The sequence below is a fragment of the Pyxicephalus adspersus genome, chromosome Z, assembly GCF_032062135.1.
Source record: "Pyxicephalus adspersus chromosome Z, UCB_Pads_2.0, whole genome shotgun sequence".
NCBI classification, from domain to species: domain Eukaryota; kingdom Metazoa; phylum Chordata; class Amphibia; order Anura; family Pyxicephalidae; genus Pyxicephalus; species Pyxicephalus adspersus.
Genome location: NC_092871.1, coordinates 11,268,315 through 11,294,639, shown reverse-complemented (window position 1 = coordinate 11,294,639; position 26,325 = coordinate 11,268,315). Strand labels below are relative to the sequence as shown.

At 40.6% G+C, this 26,325-nt stretch overlaps 1 protein-coding gene across 1 annotated transcript; it reads left to right on the top strand.

Annotated features, from left to right (window-relative positions):
* Positions 1-1,355: 1,355 nt before the first annotated feature.
* LOC140343444 (uncharacterized) lies at positions 1,356-25,694 on the top strand. The gene is made up of 10 exons (XM_072430122.1): positions 1,356-1,577; positions 3,122-3,255; positions 4,503-4,591; positions 7,120-7,215; positions 8,787-8,891; positions 13,031-13,083; positions 22,247-22,383; positions 23,564-23,616; positions 24,087-24,176; positions 24,386-25,694. Exons 1-10 carry the CDS (start codon positions 1,467-1,469, stop codon positions 24,511-24,513), a joined length of 996 nt encoding a protein of 331 aa, XP_072286223.1. The 5' UTR covers positions 1,356-1,466; the 3' UTR covers positions 24,514-25,694.
* The last annotated feature ends 631 nt before the right edge of the window (positions 25,695-26,325 follow it).

The following is a 26,325-nucleotide window of genomic DNA, read 5'->3' as shown; positions in this document are numbered from 1 at the left end:
CGGGTGGGAACGCTGTGCTGTCACTTTTTTTGGGAGTGGGCACATGTGCCCACTTTTATTTACAAAGAAGTCTTTGGTGGTCCACAGCTCTGGCCGGTACACACCCCCCCACGGGGTCAGGAGAAGGACCACGCTTGGGGGGGGGGCACTGGCCAGAGCCGCAGACCATGTCTCCCGTACTGATGGCAAGCTCAGGTCGGTGGGCAGGTTGTCTCTCCGAATACAACCCGCTCACTATTCCATCCCAGGCTCAGACCAAGCGTGATGAGAGAGTGTGCGGGGTCTGGGATCATGACATCACTCTGGGGGCAGTGTCTTCCCCTTTAAGTGACACAGGCAGGGGTGTATTGGGGTGGGCACGTACTGTACCCCCTCTTCCTTTTTTGCTACACCCCTGGTGACAAACCCCTTTCTTAGTGCAAGAAGAAAACCTAATTTTGTCTCGGCAGCTATAAGAAAGAAAGTAAGTAAGTAGAACCCACCAATTTTCCCTAAATAGTCTATAATTGGATAGTAAAAAGAGAAAGAGCAAACTTTCTATTAGTATGTGACACAGGAGGAGGAGAGGACCCTTCCCTGAAGAGCTTACAATCTAGGAGGTGGAGGAAGTAGCACAGAATAGTGATATGGGGAGGTGGGAAGTAGTTAGGGTTTTAGGAGACAAAAATGAAGATGGATAGGCAAGTTTGAAAAGATGGGTTTTGGGTGCTCTAATTTCTAGTTTCCAATGAAGAGAAAGTATGAGTGGAAAGAAAGGATATGTGGGGTTGTGTGGTGTTAAATATTATTTGGAATTGGTGGCTCTACAACCAAATTTAGAATAATGTTATGGCATGAGACAGGTAAGTATAGAAGCTGAGATCCAGGGGTAAATATAGAAATTAATAAAGTTCTGTAATCATCACTACATTATTAAATATATTCTATAAATATACAACGTTCAGGTACCCCTGGAGATAATCACTTTGCTGCTACTCCTTTCACCAATTCACCAGCTGGTCTAGGATGACCTGGACACAGGGGAAGTGAGATAAATGATGCTGGTGATCAAACTTAGGACATCTAGCAGCAGAAATGTACTCTAACTAACTCTCTGGACTGAAGGTGGATTTTGTTGCAAAATCTGGTTTTATTATTTCATCTTTTTTTTTTACAAGACGTCTTTTTAAAAGCTTTTCACTTTAAAATAAATTCTTCAATATGTGCAATTGTTTCCCTTGTGTACACTGTGGGAATAGTAGCCAGACGTTCATGCAATCTGCTGGGTGTTTCATAGCAGGGACCTGACACCATGTTTACCTCTGTCCACAGAGATTTCGCCAATATTTGACCTGGACAGATTGCAGGCTGTCACATTGTCCTCTGTGGACCAAAGGCCAACACAGGAGATGAGAGATTGGCAATGGTTTGATAAAATCCTTTTGTAATGCTTTATAATTGCAGATTGCGGCAGTGCCTGGTCAGACATGGCCACTGTACTTATTCTGCTGTCACTCTTCTCTCTGTTACCTATTACTGATGGAAACCATGTGAACTGCAGCACTGAAATTAAAGGGATTCCCCCTGACTTTACCAAGGTGAGTGATTTGGAGATCATTAGTTCTTAGGACGGCGAGATGGTCAGGTAATAGTAAATCTGCTCCAAACAAACACCTGTCGTTGTTAGCTTTGCAAAGCAGACACTATCACACGTCTGCCTGGCATTAGGGATGAGGTTCAGGTTCATTACTGCCATGCCTTTGTGGTGAATCACCTGGGTTCACGAATTCATGTCTGACCACTTTCCTATTATTGGCAAATGACCTGTAATGCAATAGTAATGTTGCCAATGCTCAGCATAGTCAAAAAACCCAAAGATCTGGAGGAACTGATCACCCTGCTCCTTCTATGAAAAGGTGGCCTGAGTCTATGTTCACATTGCATTTACTGCTTCCTTTTGCCAAGGAGCCACTGGCTTTGGGGAGACGTTACAAGTACCTACAGCCCATGGCAGCTCCATAGAGAATAGATGGTGGGTAATACTGGCTGTATAGCTGCCAAATGTGCAGACATTGGTGCTATAAGAAGTGACCGAGCGGCTAGCAAGGTGCCAGCTTCCAGGAGCGGTGTGGGATTGCTTGATCTGAAAAAAAAAGGTGTTAACCTGCCCATTCTGTAAATGGAGTTATGCTGTGCTTTTACATGTGGCATTAGTCCCCACAAGCACTGTCTGATTTCTCATGAATTTATTGATAGCTCACTGATAAGCCCTGCATATAATCAGAATTGAATCACAAGGTTTACTCACTGACATTGAGCCTAATTTATTAAAGATCTCCAAAACTAAAGAACATCTATCATGGGTGAACCTGGGTTTCGGTGGTCCAGCAAACCTAGAATGCATTTCTTAAAATAAATTTAGTATTTGTTGACGAATGTTGTCATTTCTGAATTGGATCCATTGCAGGTTTGCTGGATTACCCAAGTTCATCTATGATAGTTTATCGTCTCCATTCTTAGTAAACTTTATTAAATCAATCTCATCTACTTTAATGGAGTTTGCAGATTTGAAAACACAAAACTTTTTGTGAACTAGATTAGCTCTTCCCTACCCATTCCACTACTTTTGAACCTTCAAGGAGTTTTTTATGCAAAAATGCCCCACTGGTTATTACATTATGATGGACACAAGGGGGAGCTCTGATTGGTTCCTGACAGCACAACTTTTATTGTGTCCCTGGTTCAGACTACAAAAATCAAAAATGAGGGAAACGTCCTCTTTGTTAAATTATTTCACATATATTTCATATCCAGAGGGAATAATTGTTTTTGAAGTTACCAGAAATATTGGGAACTTTGTTATATGGTAATTTTGTATAACTAGAGGACATTGAAGTTTTGTCTAAAAGGCTCAGTAAATCCAAATCTACTTGTAAAGGGGAGTGATGAGTGTAAGATTGACCTGATCGTGAGCAACATGCAAACTTCGGAATCCAACAGAAACCATACAAGACAAATTCTACACCAATGAGTTCATTCTTAGACAATGTATGATTCTTTTACACCACCTTTGCTGTTTGTATAGTTCTGTAATGTTTGGAAAGCAACCAGACAAATAAATGTGATTGCAATCTTTTTACAGATCAATGGACTTTGGAACATTCAATTAATATTATCATTGGAGGATATTAAATTTAAAGATAAAGGAGTAGCATACATCTTTTCAAGAGTTTCTGCAAATGAGAAGGAGGCAAATATCAGTGTATCGTACAATCCGTAAGTTCCCAACCTAGGAACAGATGCAAACCATAGCTGAACGTATGTTCATCATAAACATGGAACCTGCTGTGTTAAATTTTGATAATTGGCCACTAGGTGGCAAAACGAGTTATTGTTTTAATAGGAGACCGGTAAAAAAAAAAAATCATAGAATTCACCAGCGGCGAATTTCAGAGGAATTGACTGGGGGAAAAATGTATAAAGCGAGCCCTAAATGTTAAGTCTTATATAAGATTATGGTGATAAGGTTTAGATCCAGTGTTAGCCAACCCCAGCCCATTAATTACAGACCACCACTTTTTTCCCTTAAGGCCTAGGTGGTCTTTTGGGAAATCTTTCCCTGTTTGCAGCACCAAAAATGTATATGCCTATTTTTGAGTGCCTAGATTACCAGTAAAAAGTAGTTTTACTTAGCTTATCCCTCTGTACAGATTGTGAGCGAGCCTTTGTCATCCTGACTTAGCATGCGGGACTGCCGCTCCTGCATTGTACGTGATGATGTCAGAGCCTAATGCAAAAAAATGAATTTAACACTTGCAGTATGCAGGGATTCATTTTTCATTTTTCTTAGAGTTGACGTTAAACTTTTTGACATTACAGACGTGCAACATTATCCTGGGCTTTGTTTGGGTTGGAGTGGATCTAAATTCAAATTTGCCACATGGGCCTATGAATCAGGTATTCTTGAGTTCTAATCTATGTTGTCACTCATAAAGTTTCCCATTGGTATGAAGACATTTTATTCTGGCCCTCTCCCCATCCTCATGCCAATGTCCTAAAGACTGCTAGTGCTGCTGGGAGAATGTGTCATTAGTGGGCATGGTATCACATCATAGGTGAGTCATGGGCATGATTTGAGTTGTGTGTGATTTCATGGATGCAAACTGACAAAACCAGCACCACCAGTGAGAAGAGATTTCAAATATTAATCAAATATTATCTCCTAGAGTGTAAGCTCCTCTGGGCAGGGACCTCTCCTCCTCCTGTGTCACTGTCTGTATCTGTCTGTCATTTGCAACTCCTATTTAATGTACAGCGCTGTGTAATATGTTGGTGCTATATAAATCTTGTTTAATATTAAAAATATTAACAAGACTGATGATAAGGTTTAGGTCCGCTTTAAGATAGACTTTATTGAAGGTGTATGGAATTGTATGAGGACCAACGTGGTCCAGTAAGGTCACCCTGTGCAGTACTGTCATGAGATATTTTGGGTGCCCCTAACCTTTCCCCATTTATTCCAGGTTGTCTATAGAGGGAGGTGAAGTCACTTGTAAAAGGATAGGACATGGCGATTCTGGAGATCTGTCCTATGAATTTACATTTCTGAATGGTAAGATGTTTTATATATAAACTTTCTTAACATTTCTCAGAATGGGTCAGATTTTCATCTTTTATTTAACCACCCTAGCGTTCTAATTCTGGCTGTATTTCCACACAAAAGGCGTTATATTTTTTTGCGTGGAAATTCATTTTATATTGTAGGCCTATAATTCTTAGGCATAACTCACCAAAATATGTCCAATATTTATTAGGTTTATTACATTTATTATTAAACTTTACATCAAAAAACACAAAAATCTGTAAAAAACTAAAATAGTGACAGATGTAATATAACTGTAAAGTAGCATGTATAATATATATAAATATATATATATAATATATATATACATAAATAATTATATATAATATATATAGATTTCCTTCTATTGGATTTAATACAGCTGTTTTGTATTGAATCCAATACAAAAGTTTTTGAATTTCATGCCGCTCCTCCCGCCCACACCAGCGCATGCACACGCCAGGAGAAGATCGCGGAAAGAAGACGTGTCCGGAGGAGTTGCAGGGACCCGCAGGATGCTGGGGGACGACAACGGAGGAAGGTAAGTGTTTTTTTTATGTTTTAAGTGAGCCTTAGTGGGACTGGGGATTACTGCTTTTTGCATGGTAAATCCACCCCGAGTCACACTCGGGATTACAGCTAGGGGGGGGTAACAAGTGATAGGAGTTGTCAATGCTGCCGCGCACTTTATTCAGATGATTCGAGCAGCATCCTCCCTCCCACTTTTCTCCCTGTCTCTCTTCCTCTCTTTTTGCTCTCTCCCCATCCTCTTTTCTCCCCATTCTCCTCTTTGTGTTCCTCTGTAGTTCTCTCTCATTCTCTACTCTCGCTCTCTCTTCTTCTCCCCTTCTCTATTCTGGTCCTCTTTTTTCTCTCTTGCTCTCTCTAACCCCCTCTCTCACTCTGTTTCGCCTTTCCTTATCTCTTCCACTCTTCTTTTTCTCTCTCCCTCCTCTCTGTCTCCTCTGTCCTTCCCTCTCTACCTCCCACTCATTCTGCCCTATCATTTCCATAGTATGTCTCTTTCTTCCTTCACTCTTGCTGCACTCCCTGCCTCTTTCTTTTACCCCTCTCACCTCTCTCCCTATCTGCTCTCTCTCCTTACCCCCCTTTCTAAATTCTCCCTCTTTCTTCCCATTTCTCAACCCTATCTCTCTCCTTTTTGTGGTGTGTTTTGTGCCTGTCAAAGGTTAATGGTTTGCAACAATTTCTAGCTGGCCTATGGGAGCAAAAAGTATCCATCCTAGGGAGAGGGGAAAACCATGGAACAACACCCACTGTGCTTTCCTTGATAGAAACCACAATGTAGGGAGGCCCTGCACCCTGCGAGAGGGGAGCTAGGCGTGGGCCAACATGACTGTGGGGGAAGGCCATAGGTCAGGAATATGGTGTGAGGGGTATGGCAGTTAATAATAAGTGTTGATTGGATAATAAATAAAACAATGGGTGGGGTCACAGGAAGTCATAAAAGATCAGAGTGAAAGAGAGGGACAGTACAATTGTGACAGAATTTAACGAGGTTCCCACCCTCCCGCCCTGTTTTGGGTGATCAAGGTGTTAAGGTTGCAGTGTGGGCGGTGTGAGGTCCTCGAGGGGAAGTGGTTGGGGAAGGTGTGTGGTAGGAGTGTGGAAGTGTAGAGAGCCATCTGTGGTATGGGGTCTCCTGGTTTGTGGAATGAGGTTGGTGATGGGTTAGCAGCGGGAGGTATGCGTAGTTGATATGGTTCCTGAGGCTGTGGAGGGGCGTCTAGGAGCAGTGATACATATATATCAATTGGAACGCAGATCCCAGATTAAAGGGAAAAGGGTTAAAGATGGTCGAGGACCTGCCACCTGATTATTATTGGAATATATGGTTGTTAATGAGGATTATTGTTGGTTGTACAATAAATGTTGAAATGTTAAAGTTGTAATTTAATAAACGGCCAGTAGGCCAATTTTACCATACCTCAGTTGTCGTGGTTATTCAAGAGTTAAGGGAGGTTAAGAGTTAAGTGAGGAGTTGGAAAAGGCTCTTGCATGCCACAGTCATGGTTCCTTATTGCTTATTATATGACGGAGGACTGCTGCACACATTTCACACTATTATCTGAGGTATGTATGTAGCTTTACAGCCTGTCACCCCTCCTGGATGTCCAGTGTTTGACAAAAGGAGCCCAGGAGCAGTAAAATATCATTAGTGTAAACATGCCCCTAAATTAGGCGCCTGCATTGGTCTTCATTTTTCAGACTTAAAACCTTTTCTGCAAGTACAGAAAAAAATCATTTTATTTTGCCAGACTTTTTGCCCCTGTCACTTGTCTTCCTTTTGTAGTCTACTAATCTCATTAGTTTTTGTCCATTCTCATTAGTTTTGTCTTTGTTCTTACATTTTCAGCTGGTCATCCTATAAATGACTCCTTTTTTGCTTCCGAACAAGGAGCAAATGATAGAAGTTTATTGTTGGGACTTTGGCATAAATCTTTGTAAACTAAGTGAATAAGCTGCTTCTTTAATTTGCATCTCTTTATGTTTTCTAGGAACAAAATCTGTGATAACAATTGTCCAACCTCACCCGGGCAGTCTGATCATATATTACAGAGAAAATGGAGTTTATAAATTGGCTGTATTATACTGTAAGTACTGACCTGCACAATATGTGCAGATATAATAATACGTAGATACATTAGTAAAATTGTATATGTATATACTCAAGTATAAACCAAGATTCTTTTTTACTTGAAATAAAGAATCTTGGGGTTTTTTTTGGTTCCTCCAATAGATGACACTATGTATCCATGTGTATAACGAACTCTTTCTGTGCAGTTTAATATTAAAGAGTTTGTTATACATTTTACATGAGGACACAGCACCATGTAATGTACAAATGATCACTTAAGAGCAAGTGACCCATCATAACCAATTCAAAAATACAAAATAACCTGTAAAAATGGAAAATAGAGCCCATGTGACATTTTTCCTTAATAAATATTTTAGAAATAACACGTCATGGATTTATTTATTCACATTCACTTATTTGAAATTCTTTTTCAAATTATTATTATTATATTATTTTATATTATTATTATTTTTTTCTTATTATTATTATTAATAAACAGGATATATGTAGCGCCAACATGTTACGCAGGGATGTACATTAAATAGGGGTTGCAAATGACAGACAAATGCAGACAGTGATACAGGAGGAGGAGAGGACCTTGCTCGAAGAGCTTACAATCTAGGAGGTGGGGGAAGTAACACACAATAGGAGGGGGATATGTGGTGGTGGGAAGTAGTATGGGTTTAGGAGACAGAAGAAGATGGGTAGGCAAGTTTGAAAAGATGGTTTTTGAGGGCAAGCCGAATAGGACTTCCAATTATTTGAAGTATAAATTTGTTAAAAAATAACATATTTTAATAACATATAAAAAAATGTTTGGAGTTTGTTTTTTCGTTGCTTATTGGTGTAAAGCCCCGTACAGAGGTCAGATGGACTTCAGATCACTATAGCTAGATGAACAAATGATTGGTGTGCATAAAACACTATGCACTTTCTATGTAGAGATTGGGGGAAGGACGAGCAAGTAGCACCCCGCTGTGCTCTCCTCCATAGGTGTGACCAATGGTCATTACCATGCTGTCATTCATAGGCTGAGTGGTGAAAACAGGCATAACAGAACAACGCAACTTTGATACAGAAAAAGCAACACGCTACATTGAAATACAAACCAAGCTAAAGCATCCAGGAAAACCTGCCATATACAAATAATTAAAAAAAGCTTTAGCAGTATATTTAAGATATTTTGGTAATTGCTTGAAGCAGTAGAGACTACAGTTTTAGCTTGACAATAAATTTTGAGTTACAATTTGCAGGGTTTACCTGAAAATCAGTGTTGACATAACTGACTCTTTTTGTACAAGCTGGTGCTTCCATATTTTTGCTATTGTATCAAATACAGAAATTCATAGATGGGCCATTAGAGGGAGCCCTGGAGTATGCATGGCAAATTAAAAGCTGGGTAGATTCAACTCATATGGTTCCATCTATCACTAAAACATCACAATGCAATTATCAATGCAAAAGAAAGAACTATGATATTGTAGAAGGATGAAGTCTGCATGGAATATCACACAAACTGAGAGACCAACTGCTTAGAAAATGTATAATGCTGGTTACGCATTTGTCGCGTTTTCCCCTTCATTCCAGACAAAGAGACATCACTTCCACCCAACGAAGTAGAACATTTCAGCAAGTGGAGTCAGTGCAAGAATCTTCATCCTACTTTCGACCTTGACACATCCATCAACTACGGTATTTATATTACATTATCAGCAATAATATAAACATTGCATTTTATTCCACACATTTTAATTCACCTTTCTGGGTTTGGGTGTAGGCTAAGTGGTGGGCAGGGTGTAGGCTAAGTGGTGGGCAGGGTGTAGGATGAGTGGTGGGCAGGGTTTAAGATGAGTGGTGGGCAGGGTGTAGGGTGAGTGGTGTGCAGGCTGTAGGTAGAGTGGTAGGCAGGGCATAGGATGAGTGGTGGGCAGTGTATAGATGGAGTGGTGGGCAGGGTGTGGGATGAGTGGTGGGCAGGGTGTAGGTGGAGTGGTGGGCAGAATGTAGGATGAATGGTGGGCAGTGTGTAAGTGGAGTGGTGGGCAGAGTGTAAGATGAGTGGTGGGCAGGGTGTAGGCTGTGTGGTTGGCATGGAAAAAGAGTGATACTTGGTGTGTGGGGTTTCTTGGAAAGGAAAACCAGGTTCTTTAGGGCCCTGGAGCCGGCCAAGAAAAGTGAAAGGTGGGTTCCTTGGCCAATCCTGATTGGGATAGTGTGGCAGAGGTAGTGATAAGTCAGAGGCTGAGAGAGCTCAGTTTGTTCCCATAGCAGAGGGGGAGAGAGAGCTCAGTTGATTCCCATTGTTGGAGGGGAATAGAGCTCTGCCAAATGCAACCGAGGAGTTCCTGTAAGTGAAACAAGTTGCTTTGTTTGCCATGAAGGACTGCCATCTTGGAAATTGTTGTAAGTTTGTGGTAGTCAGAGAGGGACCACTAAAAGTGAGTGTTTTTAGTTGCTCAGACAAGCCATTTGTTTTGTTTTGCTTTCTTTGCTAATAAACACCTGGAGCCTGTGTTCAACGGCATTGTAAAGGCTGCTGTCTGATCACTGATATACTCTGAACCCATTGCCAGGGGAAATCCCACATATGGTGGAGAATGCGGGCAGCATAATTAGCAGATTAAGCAGTGAAGTTGGCAGCATGGGCAGCCCAGAAGTGGAGATAGCAATTGTTCAGTACACTAAGAGCAAAGGAATGCCACCCAGCAGCAAGCCAATGCTGCTCAAAGAGAAAATTATGAAGCCCAGCAGGAGACCAATGGTTTGTTGGTGGCACAACTAGCGGAAGTCTCTCAGGGTGTAGCAAAGGATCGGAAAGTGCTGAGCGAGGTTGTGCAGCAGCTGGCCGAGGGTACCCCTAGTACCTCTTGAGCCAGCCCTTTTTTGCTAAAATTGACACCCTATGATGATGTTGAGAACTACATTCATACGTTTGAGAGGACTGCGGAAAGAGAGAGCTGGCCCCATGCCTGACAGGGGACTCTCCAAAAGCAAATTTTGACCTGGCCCCAGAGGACGCCAAATGTTATGAAAAGCTAAAAACTTCAATTCAGAGGCGACTGGGCGTGACCCCTGCTGTGCGTGCCAAACGAGTGCATAAATAGACTTACCAGCCAGAAAAGTCGCCTAGGTCTCAGGTGGTCACCTGGGGCAATGTGTAATTTTCCACCTCCGGAGGCTGGGAATGAAAGACAGGTTGGGGACCGGGTCAAGGAGGACCAGAGGGCTTGTGAGACTTCCTCCATGGACACTCGCAGCCCACTACAGTGCTGGAGATGCCAGGAGTGGGGCCATGTCGCTGCCAGATGCCCTGTACCTGTACGAGGCTTTTGAGTGTGGGATGGCCTGTTGGATGTCCCTGTATGCCTAGCCACCATGCCTAGCCAACACTAAACTGTACAGGGCAAATGTTACTTTAAAAAAGCAGCGCAGGATGCAAGAAGAAAATTTACAAACCACTAGAAAGCTGAAGGCGCTCCAGGAATGTCTTAGCACTCAATACATTCCCATACAAATTCACAATGAGTTGAAGGCCACACTGGGCAATACCAGAGCTAATCTGGAGGCTGCGCTAAGTGCCAAGGTCAGTCTATGTGAGAAGATGCAGAAACAAGTGTGTGACTTGGAAAAGGAACTAGAGGAACAAAGGGGTATCCAATGCACAGCATGCTTAGGAAAAGATGGACTGCCAGAGAAAAGAAGCTGAAGTCCAAGAAAAGTTCCAGGTGAAGGAGGAAGCTCTCCATGTGGCTGAACAGGAAATGAAGAGATTACAAGAAGAGCTGAACAGAACCCAGCAAAAGTTAGAGGAAAAGCAAAATCCCAGACAGAGGAAAAAAATCCACTTTACTATAATGAGGACAGCCCTGAAGCAAAAAGTATCTCTACTGGAGGATGCCAGTAACAAGCACAAAGCATTTAAAATTGTCCCTAGGTCATTTGATGAACAGGAGGCTCAGGGGCAGGTTGAGAAAGATGCAGACTCCAGAAGGTGTTTAGGTCAGACAGAGGTCTGACGGAGGAATGCATCCTGGGAAGAGCCATGGAGAAGGTCATTAAGGTGGGGGATGATAGTTTAGTTAGCCCTGATCTTCCCAAGGAATCTGTCCGTCTCACGATGCACAAGCCAAAAAATAAGGAAAAAGGAAAGAAGACTAAGTAAAGCGTTTTCACCAAGTAACCATAAACAAGATGGAAAAAGATGCTTTGCAGAAGAAGTTTAAATATACCAGAGACAACTTGGTCCAGAGCACCGGGTCTCAAAAATGATTTTTTTTTTTGTGTGTGTATTGGTTGTTTTGTGTTTTGGCCTAGAAAAGGAATGCAGTCACCCTAGCTGGACTAAATATATGGGGGAAGAATGTGTCCAACCCCACGGGGTCCAACAGAGGGAGAGAGAGAGAGAGAGAGAGAGAGAGCGAGAGAATGCTCCATTTGTTCCCATGACAATGAAAATTGCTGACCCGTTGATAGCAGTCTTCAAAGTGAGCATACACTTTATCCTGAAAATACAACCTTTCCTCTTGCATGAAGCTGCCATTTTGATGGCTCTATAAGTTTCTTTTATGATGTAAATGTGCTAATGCATTCATGCATTGATGTGGATTGCCTTAATAGCCCTTTGGTTTGCCAATCAAATCATTAGGACACCATTCAAAGGTATTGGTACAGTAATGCACATATTCACGATGGTCCAACACCTTGGTATGAAACCAGTCTAAGGAATACTTTTTTGTTCTTGGGTGTAGAAACTTTGGAAAATGTAAAAATATAGGAAAAACACGACAAAGCAGGGGATTATTACTTGTCTTGCTGTCTGTGCGTTGGATCTTCACTATGGCAGAGCCAAAGCTACAGGGCTACATTTTCTTAAACATCGATCCTTTGCTGGTGATTTTGGTGAATGTGCTCCCTGCCTTGTGCTACCTAGTGAAATTACAGTGGGTGACATATGATATGTATTATAAATACCAGGGAATAGATACAGCACCAGTGAATATCTAAGGAAGCAATTTGGAATAGCCACAAACTTTTTATATTAATTACAATGCCGAGGAGCATAGTCTTGACTGGGATGACTCAGGGCCTACAGAAACATTTCCAAAGTGAAGTTTTAATTTATTTAGCATAGAAATAATATTTATTAACATTACTTTGCTTGTAGTCAGGCTGGGTTTCTGTGTCAAGTCAATAAGAAATAAAAGAAGGAAGAATAAATACTTTTTTTTCATAGTGTGTTGTCTTAGGGTTGATTTCACTCATTATGGAATGGGTAGATACCCCTCTATAAAAATTCCTTAGAATAAAGGCTGAATATCTGGGGGGCCCTTATTAAAGTGGAAGTTCCAATTTTTAACATAGGACATTCAGGCTAGGAGTTATTATGGAAGGGGATAGGGAATTTCCCTTCTGCAATACCTGTTCTTATGAGCCTGATTGCATTCCGGCTGTAACATTTTGCTGAGCTGTGCACATGCAGGAGTTACGTCATCCCAGCAAAGACAAATCAAGGTAGCCGAGATCATCTTTAGGAAGTAAAGAAGACAGAAGATGGCTGAACCCTGCAAAAGAATGGGTATAGGTGAGTAATATGGGGATAGGTGCAGGTTTAGTTCATACATCATAAGATTGCATTGCTATTTGTCCAACACACTGCATGTACATTGATTTTGTGTGAATAAGCTGCAGTTGTTCTGCAGATGGGGCAAAGTGAAATGATCAGCATTTACCACTGAAATTGCTTCTGATTCTTGTACTGTGGCTTTGCAGCCCTCCCTGCATGAGATTTGAATATTCTCCCCATGTTAATATTACCCTTTCCTTAATTGCAGCAGAGCAATGTTCTGGTCTCCTTGAGAAGTCGGATGATCTGGATGATGTTCAGGTTTGTACTTTTTATATAACATGAAAATATGGCATTCACTCAGGGATCTTTGTGTGACATGATTTAAATAAGCGGGATTAGATCCACCACCAGAGATAATCTTAAAAAAGTAAAATCCGCTGCTTCATAAATATGCCCCTAAATCTCATCCTTAGCCAGCGTACAAAGAGCAAAAAAACAAAAATTGGGACTTTATAGGCCATTAGACACGTTATACTGTATGACAATAGCTGTTAAAAAAATAATTCTCATTTTTAATAATTACAAAATACCAATTTAAAATAAAATGCTCATAGATAATTAACCTCATAGAAAATGATATTATTTTTATACAAGCACATTTGGGGCTTACAAGTGAAATATTTCAATACGGTCACCAAAATGTATGTGATACAATACGTTACAAAGTGGAGGTCAAAAAGAAAAGGAGGCCTGAAGCAAGCACAAGAAAGGAATATGGCCTACATGACAAGGCGTGAAAAGGAGACTGGGGGTGGAAGGTGGAAGGAGGGGTCAGCGCAGGATTGGTGAAAGGTAGGGGTGGAGTTAGGGGGAAAGGTGTTTAAAGGTGTAGGTAAAATATTTTTTGGTAGAAAAGTTTCCCACCCACCCATCCACCCATCTCTCTTTTCCCTCTCTTTGTTGAAAGGCAGAGAGGGAAAAGAGATTTGGGGTGATTGGGGCAGTTGGGGTCCAGGAAAGCAAGGGCCCTGGTTGGTGATTTTGGAAATAAGGGAAGCAATTTTGGTGTGGTTACCCATGAGTAATTAATGGTTAAGGCCCCTAAGGGAGTGCTGGGTGGCTAGGAGGGGAGTGCTGGGTGGCTAGGAGCCATCAAGGTGTGCTGGCTTGTAATGGATCTTGCCTTCTTAGATCTGCAGCCTTGTTGCTGGCTTTTGAAACAGGTATGTTTTTTGTTTATGGAACGGTTGTACTGTTGAAAAATTTGGGTTAAAATGTTGAAGTACGTATGTGTATGTGTTAGGTATTTATGTTATCAAAAGTTTAACCTCCTTGCAGTTAAGCCGACCTTCGCTCGGGCAAAAAAAAATTGCAAGGATGGTTAAGCCCGAGATTTTTCACTTACCTGGTCCCCCTGTGCTCATCCAGCGTCGTCCTCCATCGGTCATCGTCCGCCGATCTCTCCAGCGTCGGGTGCCTTCGTCGGGTGCCAGCGGGACCGGTAAGAAGCTGGCCGGCATCCTGTGTTCCGCCGGCCGGCATCCTGTGATGAGAACTGTGATAGGCATCCTGTGATAGGGAACACAAGATGCCGGCCGGCGGAACACAAGATGCCGGCCGGCTTCTTACCTGGTCCCGCTGATCGTCCGACGTCCTCCTCGTTCCAGCGCCGGATGATCTCTGCAGGGAGAAGCCGTCCGGCGGAGAAAAAAAAAAACGGACGGCTTCTCCCTGCGTGCGTGATGACGTAGGCGCGTGTGCGGGAAATTCAAACTGAAACTCATTCAAACATTTTGTATTGGATTCAATACAAACTCCTGTATCCAATCCAATACAAAATAATTCAAATAATTACAAAGTATATACCTGGTAAATTCAAACTGTCATTTTGTATTGGATTGGATACAAACTTGCGTATCCAATCCAATACAAAAAATAAAAAAAAATAAAAGTAAATAACTTGGAAATTCAAATTTATATTTTGTATTTGATTGGATACAAACTTGCGTATCCAATCCAATACAAAATAATTCAAATAATTACAAAGTATATACCTGGTAAATTCAAACACTCATTTTGTATTGGATTGGATACAAACTCCAGCATCCAATCCAATACAAAAAAATAAAAAAAAATAAAATAAAAGTAAATAACTTGGAAATTCAAATTCTTATTTTGTATTGGATTGGATACAAACTCCCGTATCCAATCAAATACAAAATAATTCAAAACAAACTCCAATAAATACACAATCAAAGTTTTAAAAATTGCCACACTAGGGAGGTGTTTTAGAATAATATAGTACTTTACAATATACAGAGTTATTGCTTTTTCAGTATTTTCAGTATTTATGATTTGTTTACATTGCTGATTTTTGTGTTTTTCCTTTAATTTTATTAAAAGTAATTTTTTTTTTTTACATGATTGTGTGTTTCAAACATTTTTTATATTCATATTATCTACTAGAACCCCTGTTCGGACATATTTCTGTAAGTTACAGGTCTACAATTTAAAAAAAAATTTCATGAAAAACAGTGGATCACTTTTGGTACAGAAATCTAGACCTCAGTGTAACGCTTAGGTGGTTAAAGAAATTTTATTATTTTGTATTTCTTTTTTTTTTTTTTTTAACTTTATTGACAGGTACAGAAAGACATTTACAAACAAAATAAATATATACTAAATAAAATAAATAAATATTAATATATAAATATAATATAAATATAAGATATATATTAATATATAATGTGTATACAATGGTGTGTACATTTACATAGAATAATGCTAGGAAAAAAAAAAATACAGAATACCGTTCCAGAACAGTCAGTGTTTACACTTTGTGACTAATGTTTTTCTAGTTTGTCCACTACCTTTGCAATAAAACCTATTGTGACTCGTCTAACTGTTGCCTTCTTGTTTGTATTTCCTATAACTAAAACATGGGTAAAATACAAATAACAAAAAGAAAATAGGTGGGGTAACATGACCACCTCTACCTATCTATTTAGCTAGTAATAAGATATGTGTCTTCCATCATGGTAAATGAATGTTGTGCCATGTAGAATAACGGTAACGGTGCATTATCTGGTCAAATTCAGAGCGAACTAAGGTGAGTTCCATATAGGCAAACCACTTCTCAAAGGATCTTGTTACTGTATTATCATCTGATTTACCTGCCTCTAAGAGATCCATATAACACAACACATGCATGGAGGCCATAACTGCGTCTAAATCGGGTGGTGTGACATGGATCCACTGTAACGTTATAGCTCTGCATGTAGCCAATAGACACAAAGAAACCAAAAAATTATAAGTAGTATAGTGGGTGCACCATTTGCGATGGCAAAGCAAATCTTTGTTTCAAAGCCCTTAAGGTAAATGGTTTGGGGATACTTGGATGAAAAAAAATCTCCCCTACCGTAATTAAACCTCTACTAGCCCATTTTGATAACTTTTATATTCCATTCATGTTGGGAACAGTGGATTATCTCTTATCGGTAAGTATTTAGATTAAGAACGAAGTAAATCCAGTTTGCATCTAATTTCTCTCCAGGTAAGTATTGTATCACTTATGAGTACATTATTGTTTAATGACAAGGGTAATATATATATATATATATATATATATCCTTGGCCGTTTACTTTGCCACAAAAACTTGGTAAATGTTTTGTACAAGAGTTGGATATCTACATGTTTAAGTTATATCGGTATTGTCTGGAGCGTGTACAGTAATCTGAGGAACGAAACCATTTTAATCAAGTGACATCTTCCCATTAAAGAAAATAGCAATGTTTCCCATAATTGCTTTTCTCTTTGTATTTTTTTTTTAAAGGTATATAATGTAGTCTATATAAAGATGTAGGTGATTTGCCTATAGGCACACCCAGGTAGGTCAGATGATCCCTGACAAAAGTAAAAGGTAAGAGGTTGTCCACGTCCTGCCTCTTAGATTGGTCAAAGAGAGGATCTCACTTTTTGAAAAATTAATTTTCAGATCTGCCACCTCTCCAAACAGTGTTAGCATTTGTTGTACAATAGGAACATCTTGGGTGTGATTGGATATAAACAATAAAATGTCGTCCGCAAGAAATGTGGCTCTAAGTTCCGTTTTGTGCATCTTAATGACCTGTGGGGAAGCTACAGTTTCTGTGTATCGTATCAAAGGTTCAATCGCTATGTTGAACAGGAGTGGGGATATGGGGAGTCCCTGTCTAATCCCCCGCCCCAATGGTATGGAGCTTGAACCAAATCCTGGGTTATTTATTCTTGCTCGGGGGTCAGAGTACATTGCTGCCAACAGGTTGTAGTACGGTCCACAAACGCCTACTTTTCTCAGAGTTTGGAATAACCAGGGAATGATTGTCAGATCTGTCTGTTCTTTAATGTTTGTCACGGCTGGCCTGCCCTTGGCAAACCCCACCTGCACCGGAGATATTAGTGTTGGCAGGTACCTGGCTAATGTGTCCGCCAGAATTTTAGAAAGTAATTTTGCATCTATTTTTATCAATGAAATTGGGTGGTATGAACCTGGTTGTCTGGGGTTCCTTCCCGGTTTTGGGAGCACTTTAATATAAGATTATTTCCCAGATGAAAGGTTTGTACTGTAGGGATGAGCGAGCGAATTTATTACATTTGGTCTCACGGTGAGTTGGGCCGTTCTCGCTTACCATACATGAACAGAGCTTTCACTTGTTCCGCTGTTAGGGTAGGCAACACCACTTGTTGAAAACATTGTAATGTTTTAGATGGGGCTAGCTTTTGTGTGGTTTATACATTTTTGTAGAACTGCTCTAGAATTGTGTTGATGCCCTTGGGTTCTGTCTTAAGTCCCCTGTGGGTGCATATAGTGATGAAAAATAAGTCGGTTTGTGTTGAGGATGTAAAAGATTTGCTAATAGTTTCCCAGATTTTTTCCCAAAATTAGGTAGACAATCTTTTTTTATTAATATTGAAGTCTTTTTTTTCAGACCATTTATCAAAATTTGCCTTGGCAGTTAACCATGATTGTTTATGGACGGGGGATGGACTCTCTGTACAAATTATTTGTGCTTGGCATAAATCATAAAGGGCTGCTAAGTAAGCTGCCCTAGCCTTTTTCCTACAAGTGGTGACATAAGAAATGATACGCCCTCTTATGTATGCTTGAAAAGCAGAATCCTTGCTCAGGTATGAGGAGAATCCCCACAACCACCAATCACCCCTAGGTAGTGTATCCTGCAAAGTCAGCGCTATTGGTGCATGGTCAGAAAGTGCTATGGTCAATATTTCTGGCTGATATATAAGATTTAGAAGGGAATCAATACAAAATAATTAGTCTATCCTTGATTGACAGGTGTGTATGTGAGAAAAAAATGTATACTGCCATTCAATTGGGAATTGGTGATGCCAAGAATCATTAAGATGGGTGGTTTGTGCAAATTCTGTTCTATCCTCACTCGCATACATGACAGTGTTGAACTCTCCCCCCACTATTTTATCGTTAGTGGGATTTTGAGCGATCCAATTGGTAACTTCTTAAAAAAAAGTACTAGAAGGGGAGTTTGGTCTATAATTATTAGGGAGGGATAATTCCCTATCCGGGAACCTCAATATGAGTTTCAGAATCCTTCCCGCCTGATCGCAGGCAGATGATACCACTTCACACTTCAAATTTTTATGCACGAGAATGAGAACTCCTGCTTTCCTGCCTATTGTTTGAGAGCCTAGTACCTTGCCCAGCCACAATTTTTGTACCCTATTGAAATCCTTTTCGTGCAAATGCAATTCCTGTAATAGTGCAATGTCTGCCCTTGTTTGGGGATCTCAGTCCTTAAACATTTCAAGAAATTATATGTACAATACTGTTAATAAGCCTATAAATACTACAAGTAAAATGCAAAGATCTCCTATGATATATTGTGTAGTACCACTTAGGTCAGCCAAGTCAGTAGAGGAATTATTCCAATATGGGTGTCCCATTGAATCCTATGGCAGATAGATCTTCAAAGTGTCACTCTGTTGAAAAGATAGTGAGATAAAGATAGTGTGGTGAATAACAAGTAGGTGATTGTCCATTCTGTCAAAGTGTCCAAGATCAAGATCAGAAAAGGATGGTAAGGTAGGACAGTGGGGATTGTAACAAAGTACATCCAACAAAACTGTTAATTTAGTGGACTTCCCTTTTTCCTCATGGATACCATAAGAACAAATAGAATTATGTGTGGGTCTACACCCGGGTGTTGTACTACAGTGCAATATGTGCCACTTCATGGCTTTTATGATATTTAAACTGAAGGAAAAAAATATATTACTTGTACAATAACCTCCCTGGCATTCCAATTCTGTCAGGTTTTTACACAAAAAGTGGTACATTGTTTTGCATGGAACTTGATTTTACGTTGTAGGCCTATAATTCTTAGGCAAAACTCACCGAAATATGTCCAATATTTATTAAATTTAATAATAAACTTTTAAGTAAAAAACACAAAAATCTGTTGAAACAGGGGTGCATAAAAATACTGAAAACTGTAATATAACTGTACAGTAGCATGTTTAATATATATAATATAATTATATATATAATATATAAAGATTTCATTGTATTGGATTCTATACAGGTATTTTGTATTGAATCCATCATAAAATTATTTGAATTTCCCGCCGCGCCTCCCGCACACACGGACACATGCACCGACATCACCCTGGGGAATATCACTGCACTCCCAGGTGAAGATCTGAAGAAGTGAACACCGCCCGAGGATGAGATCCGACGAGCAGGACGCCGGAGGACGCAATGGGACAAGGTTTATTTTTTGTTTTTAGCTACCTCGGCTGTGGCTCATAGTTACTGGTTTTTGCATGTTTTTTTTACCCCGAGCCACACGCGAGAATACTGCCAGGAATGTTAAAAGAGACCGGAACTTCTCTTATCTGCTTTTCATTCTGGCTTTATCCCGAGATGGTTTAGTATGTGTGCGAGGTGTTTTGGCAGAGCGTTCAGGTCTTCTCAGTGATTTGTTTGATGTAACAGAGTTGGGCGAGTCTGGGGCCCTCGGTATGGTATCTGGTTCAGGAACCGGTTCTGTGGGCAGTGCCTTCTGCATCAGTTCTGAGGAAGATGACCACTCGCTAAAGAATGCCTCCGCATCTTTATAATTTGTAAACACATGATTCGCTCCTTATAAGTTGGCAATGTGTAAAGTAGCTGGATATGCTAAACGGAACCGCACTTGTTTATGATGTAGTGTACAGCATATCTTTTGAAACATTTTTCTTTTACGTGAAAATTCTGCTGAGTAAACAGCAAAGATTAGAAGAGTTGAGCCCTCTAGTAGTAAGTATTGCTGATTTCTGTAAGAATGTAGTGTTTCAGATCTGTCTGCATAGTCCCCGTGACAAGCGTTTATAGGCTTTGGGTTATTACTGTCTGTCACAGATCCCCACAAGCCGAGGTCATCTGTGCCTCCTTCTGGCTCACCCTCCATGCAGTCCCCTGCTGCCAGCACCATCTCTGCTTTTGGATCCAACTCTCTGCATACTTCCTGGTCCAGGTCAGGTGATGTTCTGTCAGCTGCTCCCTTGCCTCGGGGAACCAGGGTATTCCACAGACGCACTCCATCTGCTGGCAATTATCTGAATATATCTGAATACCACCTGAGACTATCTCATCACCAGCACTCCCTCTGCTGGTGGGATTGGTGTCTCCAGCTCTCATGCAGCTCACATGACCTACACCTACCACCTGACATCCCCTTTTTAAGGAAGTGCCCTGACAACAGGAAGTTGCCTGGACATAGGAGTTCCTTGTGGTTCTACTCCCAGGTTTCCACTGCTCTAGTTCCTGTGTGTACTGTTCAAGTGTTATCTGTGTACCGACCCCGGCTTGTTTCCTGCCTGCCCTGACCTTTGGCTCATTTGACTACTCTTTTGGATTGCCCTCTGGCACTACGTTTTGGTTCCTGTATGTTAGCAGTCACCTGCCTTGGCGGGCATGGGGGCTGCAACCTGGCAGTAGCTTGCCACACAAAAACCTCACCTCTAGAAGCTCTGGAGAAGAAGTTACTTCTTAGACCCTGCGCTCCATGCACATCTCCACCCATTGGGTAGGTGACACAGTGTGTCCACCACTTGGCCCTGTGGAGCCGTGACAATGTCCTTTCTTGCAGACCTAAGTGGTAGGTTCTCTCCACCTGACACCTTTTATGTATCCCCAGTTGCGGTTGGATAGTAGAAGAGCTGAGCTCCCAGAGATGACTTGGAGAGTTTTTCTCTGGAGCTCCAACAATGTTCAGATTATTCCTGCGGTTGTTTTTTTCCAGCTCATCAATTTTATCTGATAAACTTTCAATAACTTTGCTCATAGCAGTATTAGTTCCCCCAGCTTGAGCTACTTTGTCTTCAACTGACGTGAGTTTACCCTCAGCATTGCTAAGTCTACGGGAATGGTCTCTTAGTTCTTGTCTAAGGGATAGTATCCCTTTACCGATTGCTTTGTCGATGGCCTCTTGCAATGTCGGTCTTAGAAGAATCGCCCTGGCATCCGCAATCAATCCATGTTCGAAGTCAGGTCACGCCGTGTCAGCCGTGTTGAGGATTGGGGCCTTCTGTGCCTGTGTGGAGCTAGCATCGGCCATCTTGGAAAGCATGGCATGGTTTGTCTCCAGTTGTTTATTTGGCCTGGAGGGGCGATCTTGTGGTGTTTGCTTCAGGAACTTATCTATCTGGTGAAGTATAAAAGACAGTGGAGTGCCACTCCTGAGGTTTCAGGCAATCAGCGGTGAAACTATAACCAGGTGAGTGGGAACCTCCTCTGCAAGCTGCTACTTCATGAGGCGCTGGAATTGGAAGTCTGTATTTTGATTTTAAAATAGTTTGTTTAAATAAACGGTTTCTTGCCAACTGATGTTACATCCAGAGAAGGTGCCCGTGTTTGTTTTAAGGGGGAAGGGGGAGTTGGGCTGGTAAGCTGGTAAAATAGGGAGATGTCTGAGCTACCCTGTCAATGGATGAGCCCCACGTTAACGAATGCAATATATGCAAATGTCAAGTCGTAATGAGGCTTATGGGGAGACCTCCAAAATATGTCAACAGCAAAGCAGCCATCATATACTTCATGGAGTCTACATCACCATAATAAATTTTGAAGGTGGTAAAGTCCATACAGGATACTCTGTCCACAATGCTGTTGTGCAATTTTACTTTGTAACAAACAAGGTGATTGTTGTTATTGCAAGAATTAGAAATAATGAATCTACTGGCAGGATCTACAAATATTAAACTATACAGCAAGGGGGAGTGTGGCCTCCGAAATACAAAAAAGTGACAGACTGCATTATATGTTTACTTTTTCTTTAGTTATACTTTAGGACTTGCTTATGGATGTTTTCACAAAAAGTTATATACAACTTTACTTAAGATTTACAATTTTTGCTAATTAGATTCATTTGAAAATCTTGAAGTTTCTATGACTCCTGGGTGAAAAATGTATCTTTCTTTTAATAGCATGCTGTGTTTCTGAATCTTGTGGGGAAGTCGGTCAGCTCTGAGGATTTTTTTTCTCGTTTTAAAATGTTGTACACAGCAAGGCTGGAAATTCTCCATTTGGATGGTAAATACACTGTGCGGGAGTACAAAAAAAAGTGAGTTTATAAAGTTTATATAAATAACCTCTGAATAGTGATATTATCACGGTGGTCCATGGGGTGCAGGTGACACTATTTAAAGTGATGACCACCAAAGTACAAATGTATTAATCCCCCTCTTTCTCTCCTGGGCCCTGCTTCCTCCAACAACTAGTCCAACTAGGACCATCCACTCCAGGTCAACAGACACAATCATGCTCCAATCAGGACTTTGCAACATAGAACTCTAGGGGCTCCATTGATAAAGTTGGGAATCAGACATTCTCTAGTGGAGAATCTTCCTGGTCTATGTGTTCCAGTGTGGCAGTGTTTGAGTGATTCTGCACCAGGGAATGTTTGAGGGAATATCAGATTCCCTGCTTGGTTCTACAATATTTTAGTAGGAGAAGAAAATGATCTAATAAGCTGAAAAAATTAGGCTTGGGTTAGTGCTAGAATACGGTGACAGGGTTAGCTAGACTGGAAAAATTATTCCGAAATGAATAAATTTAGGAGATAAAATAATAAAAAAGAACACTTCAGTGCTTCAGTTGCTGATCCAGGGGAAGGCAAAAGGTGCAACTTTCAAAAGGAGGGCAAACAAATCCTTTTGGGTCCCCAAAGGTAATCAGATACTTTCCAGATCATCATTATACTATGTTATTTATTCAATTGAGAAGAACACTTTCTGTATGTAGATGTAGAATTTATTTTTCTTCAGGTGAGAAGAAAGCGCTGCTTGTCTTTTGTAAATATCTTAAAGCCAAACTAAACCCACGCTACTTTTCCATTCCTGTTCCCTTGCAGGGTTCCGCCATCTTGTTCCTTCTTATCTTCCTGTACACAAACTTTGGCCATCTTGATTGGCCAGGCCAGTATGAGGTAAATGCTGGGTATTCTTGCAACGAAAGCTGATGCTGAGCAACTCATCTTTTTGCCAGATACGTGGAGCAACCAGGGGAGATTATTAAAGCTGGCACAAGAAAGGGCCTGACCCTTTCTGCAAATGTGAGCTGTCTGGTATTAGGGATACTTAAAAATGAAACTTAAAACTTAAGTTTGACTTTAAAATGAGCAACTCTGCTTAATGTTTCCTTCACCGGCCATTAATACCTGATAATTACTATTTATTCTTGTTTTCCTATTTTTATAGCGTTGCTCCTTTCTTTATAATCTTTTTTTCCTTTCATCTTCTCAGGACAGTGGAGTACAAAGAAGCAGAGTATAATTATATCAAAGGATCAAAAACAGGTGAGAAACTCATGGCTGTTTGACTGTTTTTAAACATTTATGTTTAACAATAACTTATTACTAAGTGTTTGAGCCTTCCAAATGATTGATCACCAATCAGAAATTAAATTTAATAGGTAGCTCAAGCTCCAAATTGTCAGGGGAATTGCTCATGTGTTCTTCAGAAATCAGACCAGAAGTGAAAATCATTTGTTAGGTCTAACCCATTCACAAACTATTGATGTCATGGTCACACTTAGAGAAATGACCCCTCGCTAGCTTCTTTGTAGATAAAAATCATATGCAGAATAGGGCAGGGAAATTGGATTTGGTCGGGTTAACATAGCTGCAAATATGTTTTATAAATGTGGCAAATCGCCCAAAATGTGTTGGGTGGCAGCCATATAAAGCAGACATGCTATAAATAAATCACCACCCTTAGAATACGCCTAATGGTTATTCTGTTTTCATTTTTCATTTTTTTGTACCAGATGATATTAAAATATCCACATTTAAGACTGAAAAAGATTTGCTGCTTCTTGGAGTCAGAAAAGGCTCTTCAAGAACCTTATACCTTGCATGTGAGTACTACCACTGTTTCTAAATTTATGTTATCTTGAGTTATAAAACTTCCACTTATAGTGTATGTAAACTCTAACAATGGCATTCTGACAATATAGCAGGGACTGTGCCATAGGTAGCATTGTCTCTTTCTAATGTTTACCTTTCCTTGCCATAAATAAGGTTGAGGGCCTTTTTTTTCATAAATTGATTTGATTTTCCTTTGCAGCCAAGACTTTTAAAGCTGAAGAGCATGTTCTGGATAAGTTTTTGATTCAAGCTACGTGCTTTGGAAACCAATACACCTATTTTGTTCCTGGTACTAGAGAAAGAGACCATGGAGGTAATAAAAGCTAATGGCGATATTAAATTGTTCTAATTTAATGTTTACTGGCATAGAGAAGCAGTGGTATTTCTGGGGAGGTTTGGCAAAGTCACACCTATAGCTCTTAGGTGTTACACTTTCTATCCAGTTTAATTATACTTCAATTATTCTGCAATCTCTCTCTTCAAGGGAATATCCTTCCTAAGTCTATCCAACAGTTTTTTTGTCTCTTGCTTTCCTCAATACAATCTATTTTTGTACTCCTAACACCAAAGTCTATTGATTACCAGATAATTCTAAGACCTAACCATCCCTTATTTCAGAATTCCTCAGATCGAGTTCCCAGGAAACCAAGGGCTCCTCCAGATGTTGCTAAGGGTTCAACACACTAATGTACTGTGAGATGTGGGTTTTGTAGCTATACAAGTGGTTTCTTGATGACCCTTCAAGGGTTCCCCCACATTAGAAAGTTTGAGAGAGGCTGCTCTAAATAGTATACTTTTTTGCTTGTTTTTAGAAATTTCACCATCACTCAAAAGTCAAAGCATGCTTCTAGTTTGCTGAATTCTATCAACCAATTTCCCACCACAACTTACACTTCATCTACACTACATCTGTCTAGCACTGGCTGTGTAAGGTACTTACACCGCAGGGCAGGGTAAAGAAGACCACTGCAACAGACACCGGGGCTGCCGCTGCTCTGCTCGGAGTGTGTCCCCTCCCACTTGGGAAGGGATCTGTCCCGGCCAAACAGTAGAACCGCATCCCTGTAGTTATGCACAGTACTGCATGTGCCCTCAGGATTCCTGCGGGCGTGCACAGTACTACTATGTGTGCCTCTTGTACCCCCAGGAGGCAAGGCATGTATAGTTTGAAATGGCGGCAGGGGTTTAACTAATCAGTATGTTTCCTCCTAATCAATAGCGCCAGGTGGTGCAATGTGATTGGGCACTCTGCCCATTTAATGAGACCCTGTCATTAGCGTCCTTGCCTGGTATAGCCTGTGTTACAGTGTGCTTGGGTGCGTTGTTTGTGTTGGTTTACCATTTTGACCTCTGTTGTCTTCCCGTGTCTTGTCATCAGCTCCGTCTTATTACCAGCAGCGACCTGGCATGAACTCTGCCTGCCCTGACTTCAGATTGTCCCTGACAATCTCCTTCTGCCTCATCCTTTTGTACCTCGCTTATCTGATAGATCTATTGCGTTTGACCTCGCCCTGTACCTGGATTACGGAATAAAGTCTGTTGAAGTGTTCCCTGGAGTTGGTTGTGATTTGTGTACCCAGGTGCATTACAGGCTGCCTTTCAACATCTAGTCTCCTGATTTATTCTCCCCAATCTACTAAGTTCTCTGTCAAACGCCATCCAACACTCTTTTTCTACAGTCTATCATACAGTCACTGTAGAAAACCAATCTATTACTTTAGATCAAGTGTATTAGGAACACTATGGCTTTACCCTTGGGCTTAGTGCAGCTTTAAAATTACACCAACAATGTATGGAATCCAGAAGCAAATGGAGAGGCCTTCATATAGCCATGACCTATCAATGGTATGTAATGTATACTATGTAGACAACACCAAAAACCCCAGTTAGACCCTAGGTCAAAGTTAAAGTTGTTAACACATTGCAAATTATAAAATTATTCATGCAATTATTTATCTTGACATTTTCCCTTCCAGTGACACAAACTTAAATAATCACAAAATCCAGGCAACTTGTATTTTCAGGTGTATATTTTGTTACTCTTTACAGGAAGCAATAAGCCTTTATTACGGTATTTCAGCAGGGACTGTGTCTTCCATGTTTCAGAAGATCAGGATGATGCCTTAAATCTTTTTTGTA

Excerpts from the sequence above, each read along its gene's own strand:
- LOC140343444 (XM_072430122.1), top strand. The coding sequence starts at position 1,467 with ATGGCCACTGTACTTATTCTGCTGTCACTCTTCTCTCTGTTACCTATT. Across the intron at positions 4,592-7,119 it reads TGAATTTACATTTCTGAATG|GAACAAAATCTGTGATAACA; the intron begins GTAAGATGTTTT and ends TATGTTTTCTAG. Across the intron at positions 24,177-24,385 it reads AAGAACCTTATACCTTGCAT|CCAAGACTTTTAAAGCTGAA; the intron begins GTGAGTACTACC and ends TTTCCTTTGCAG.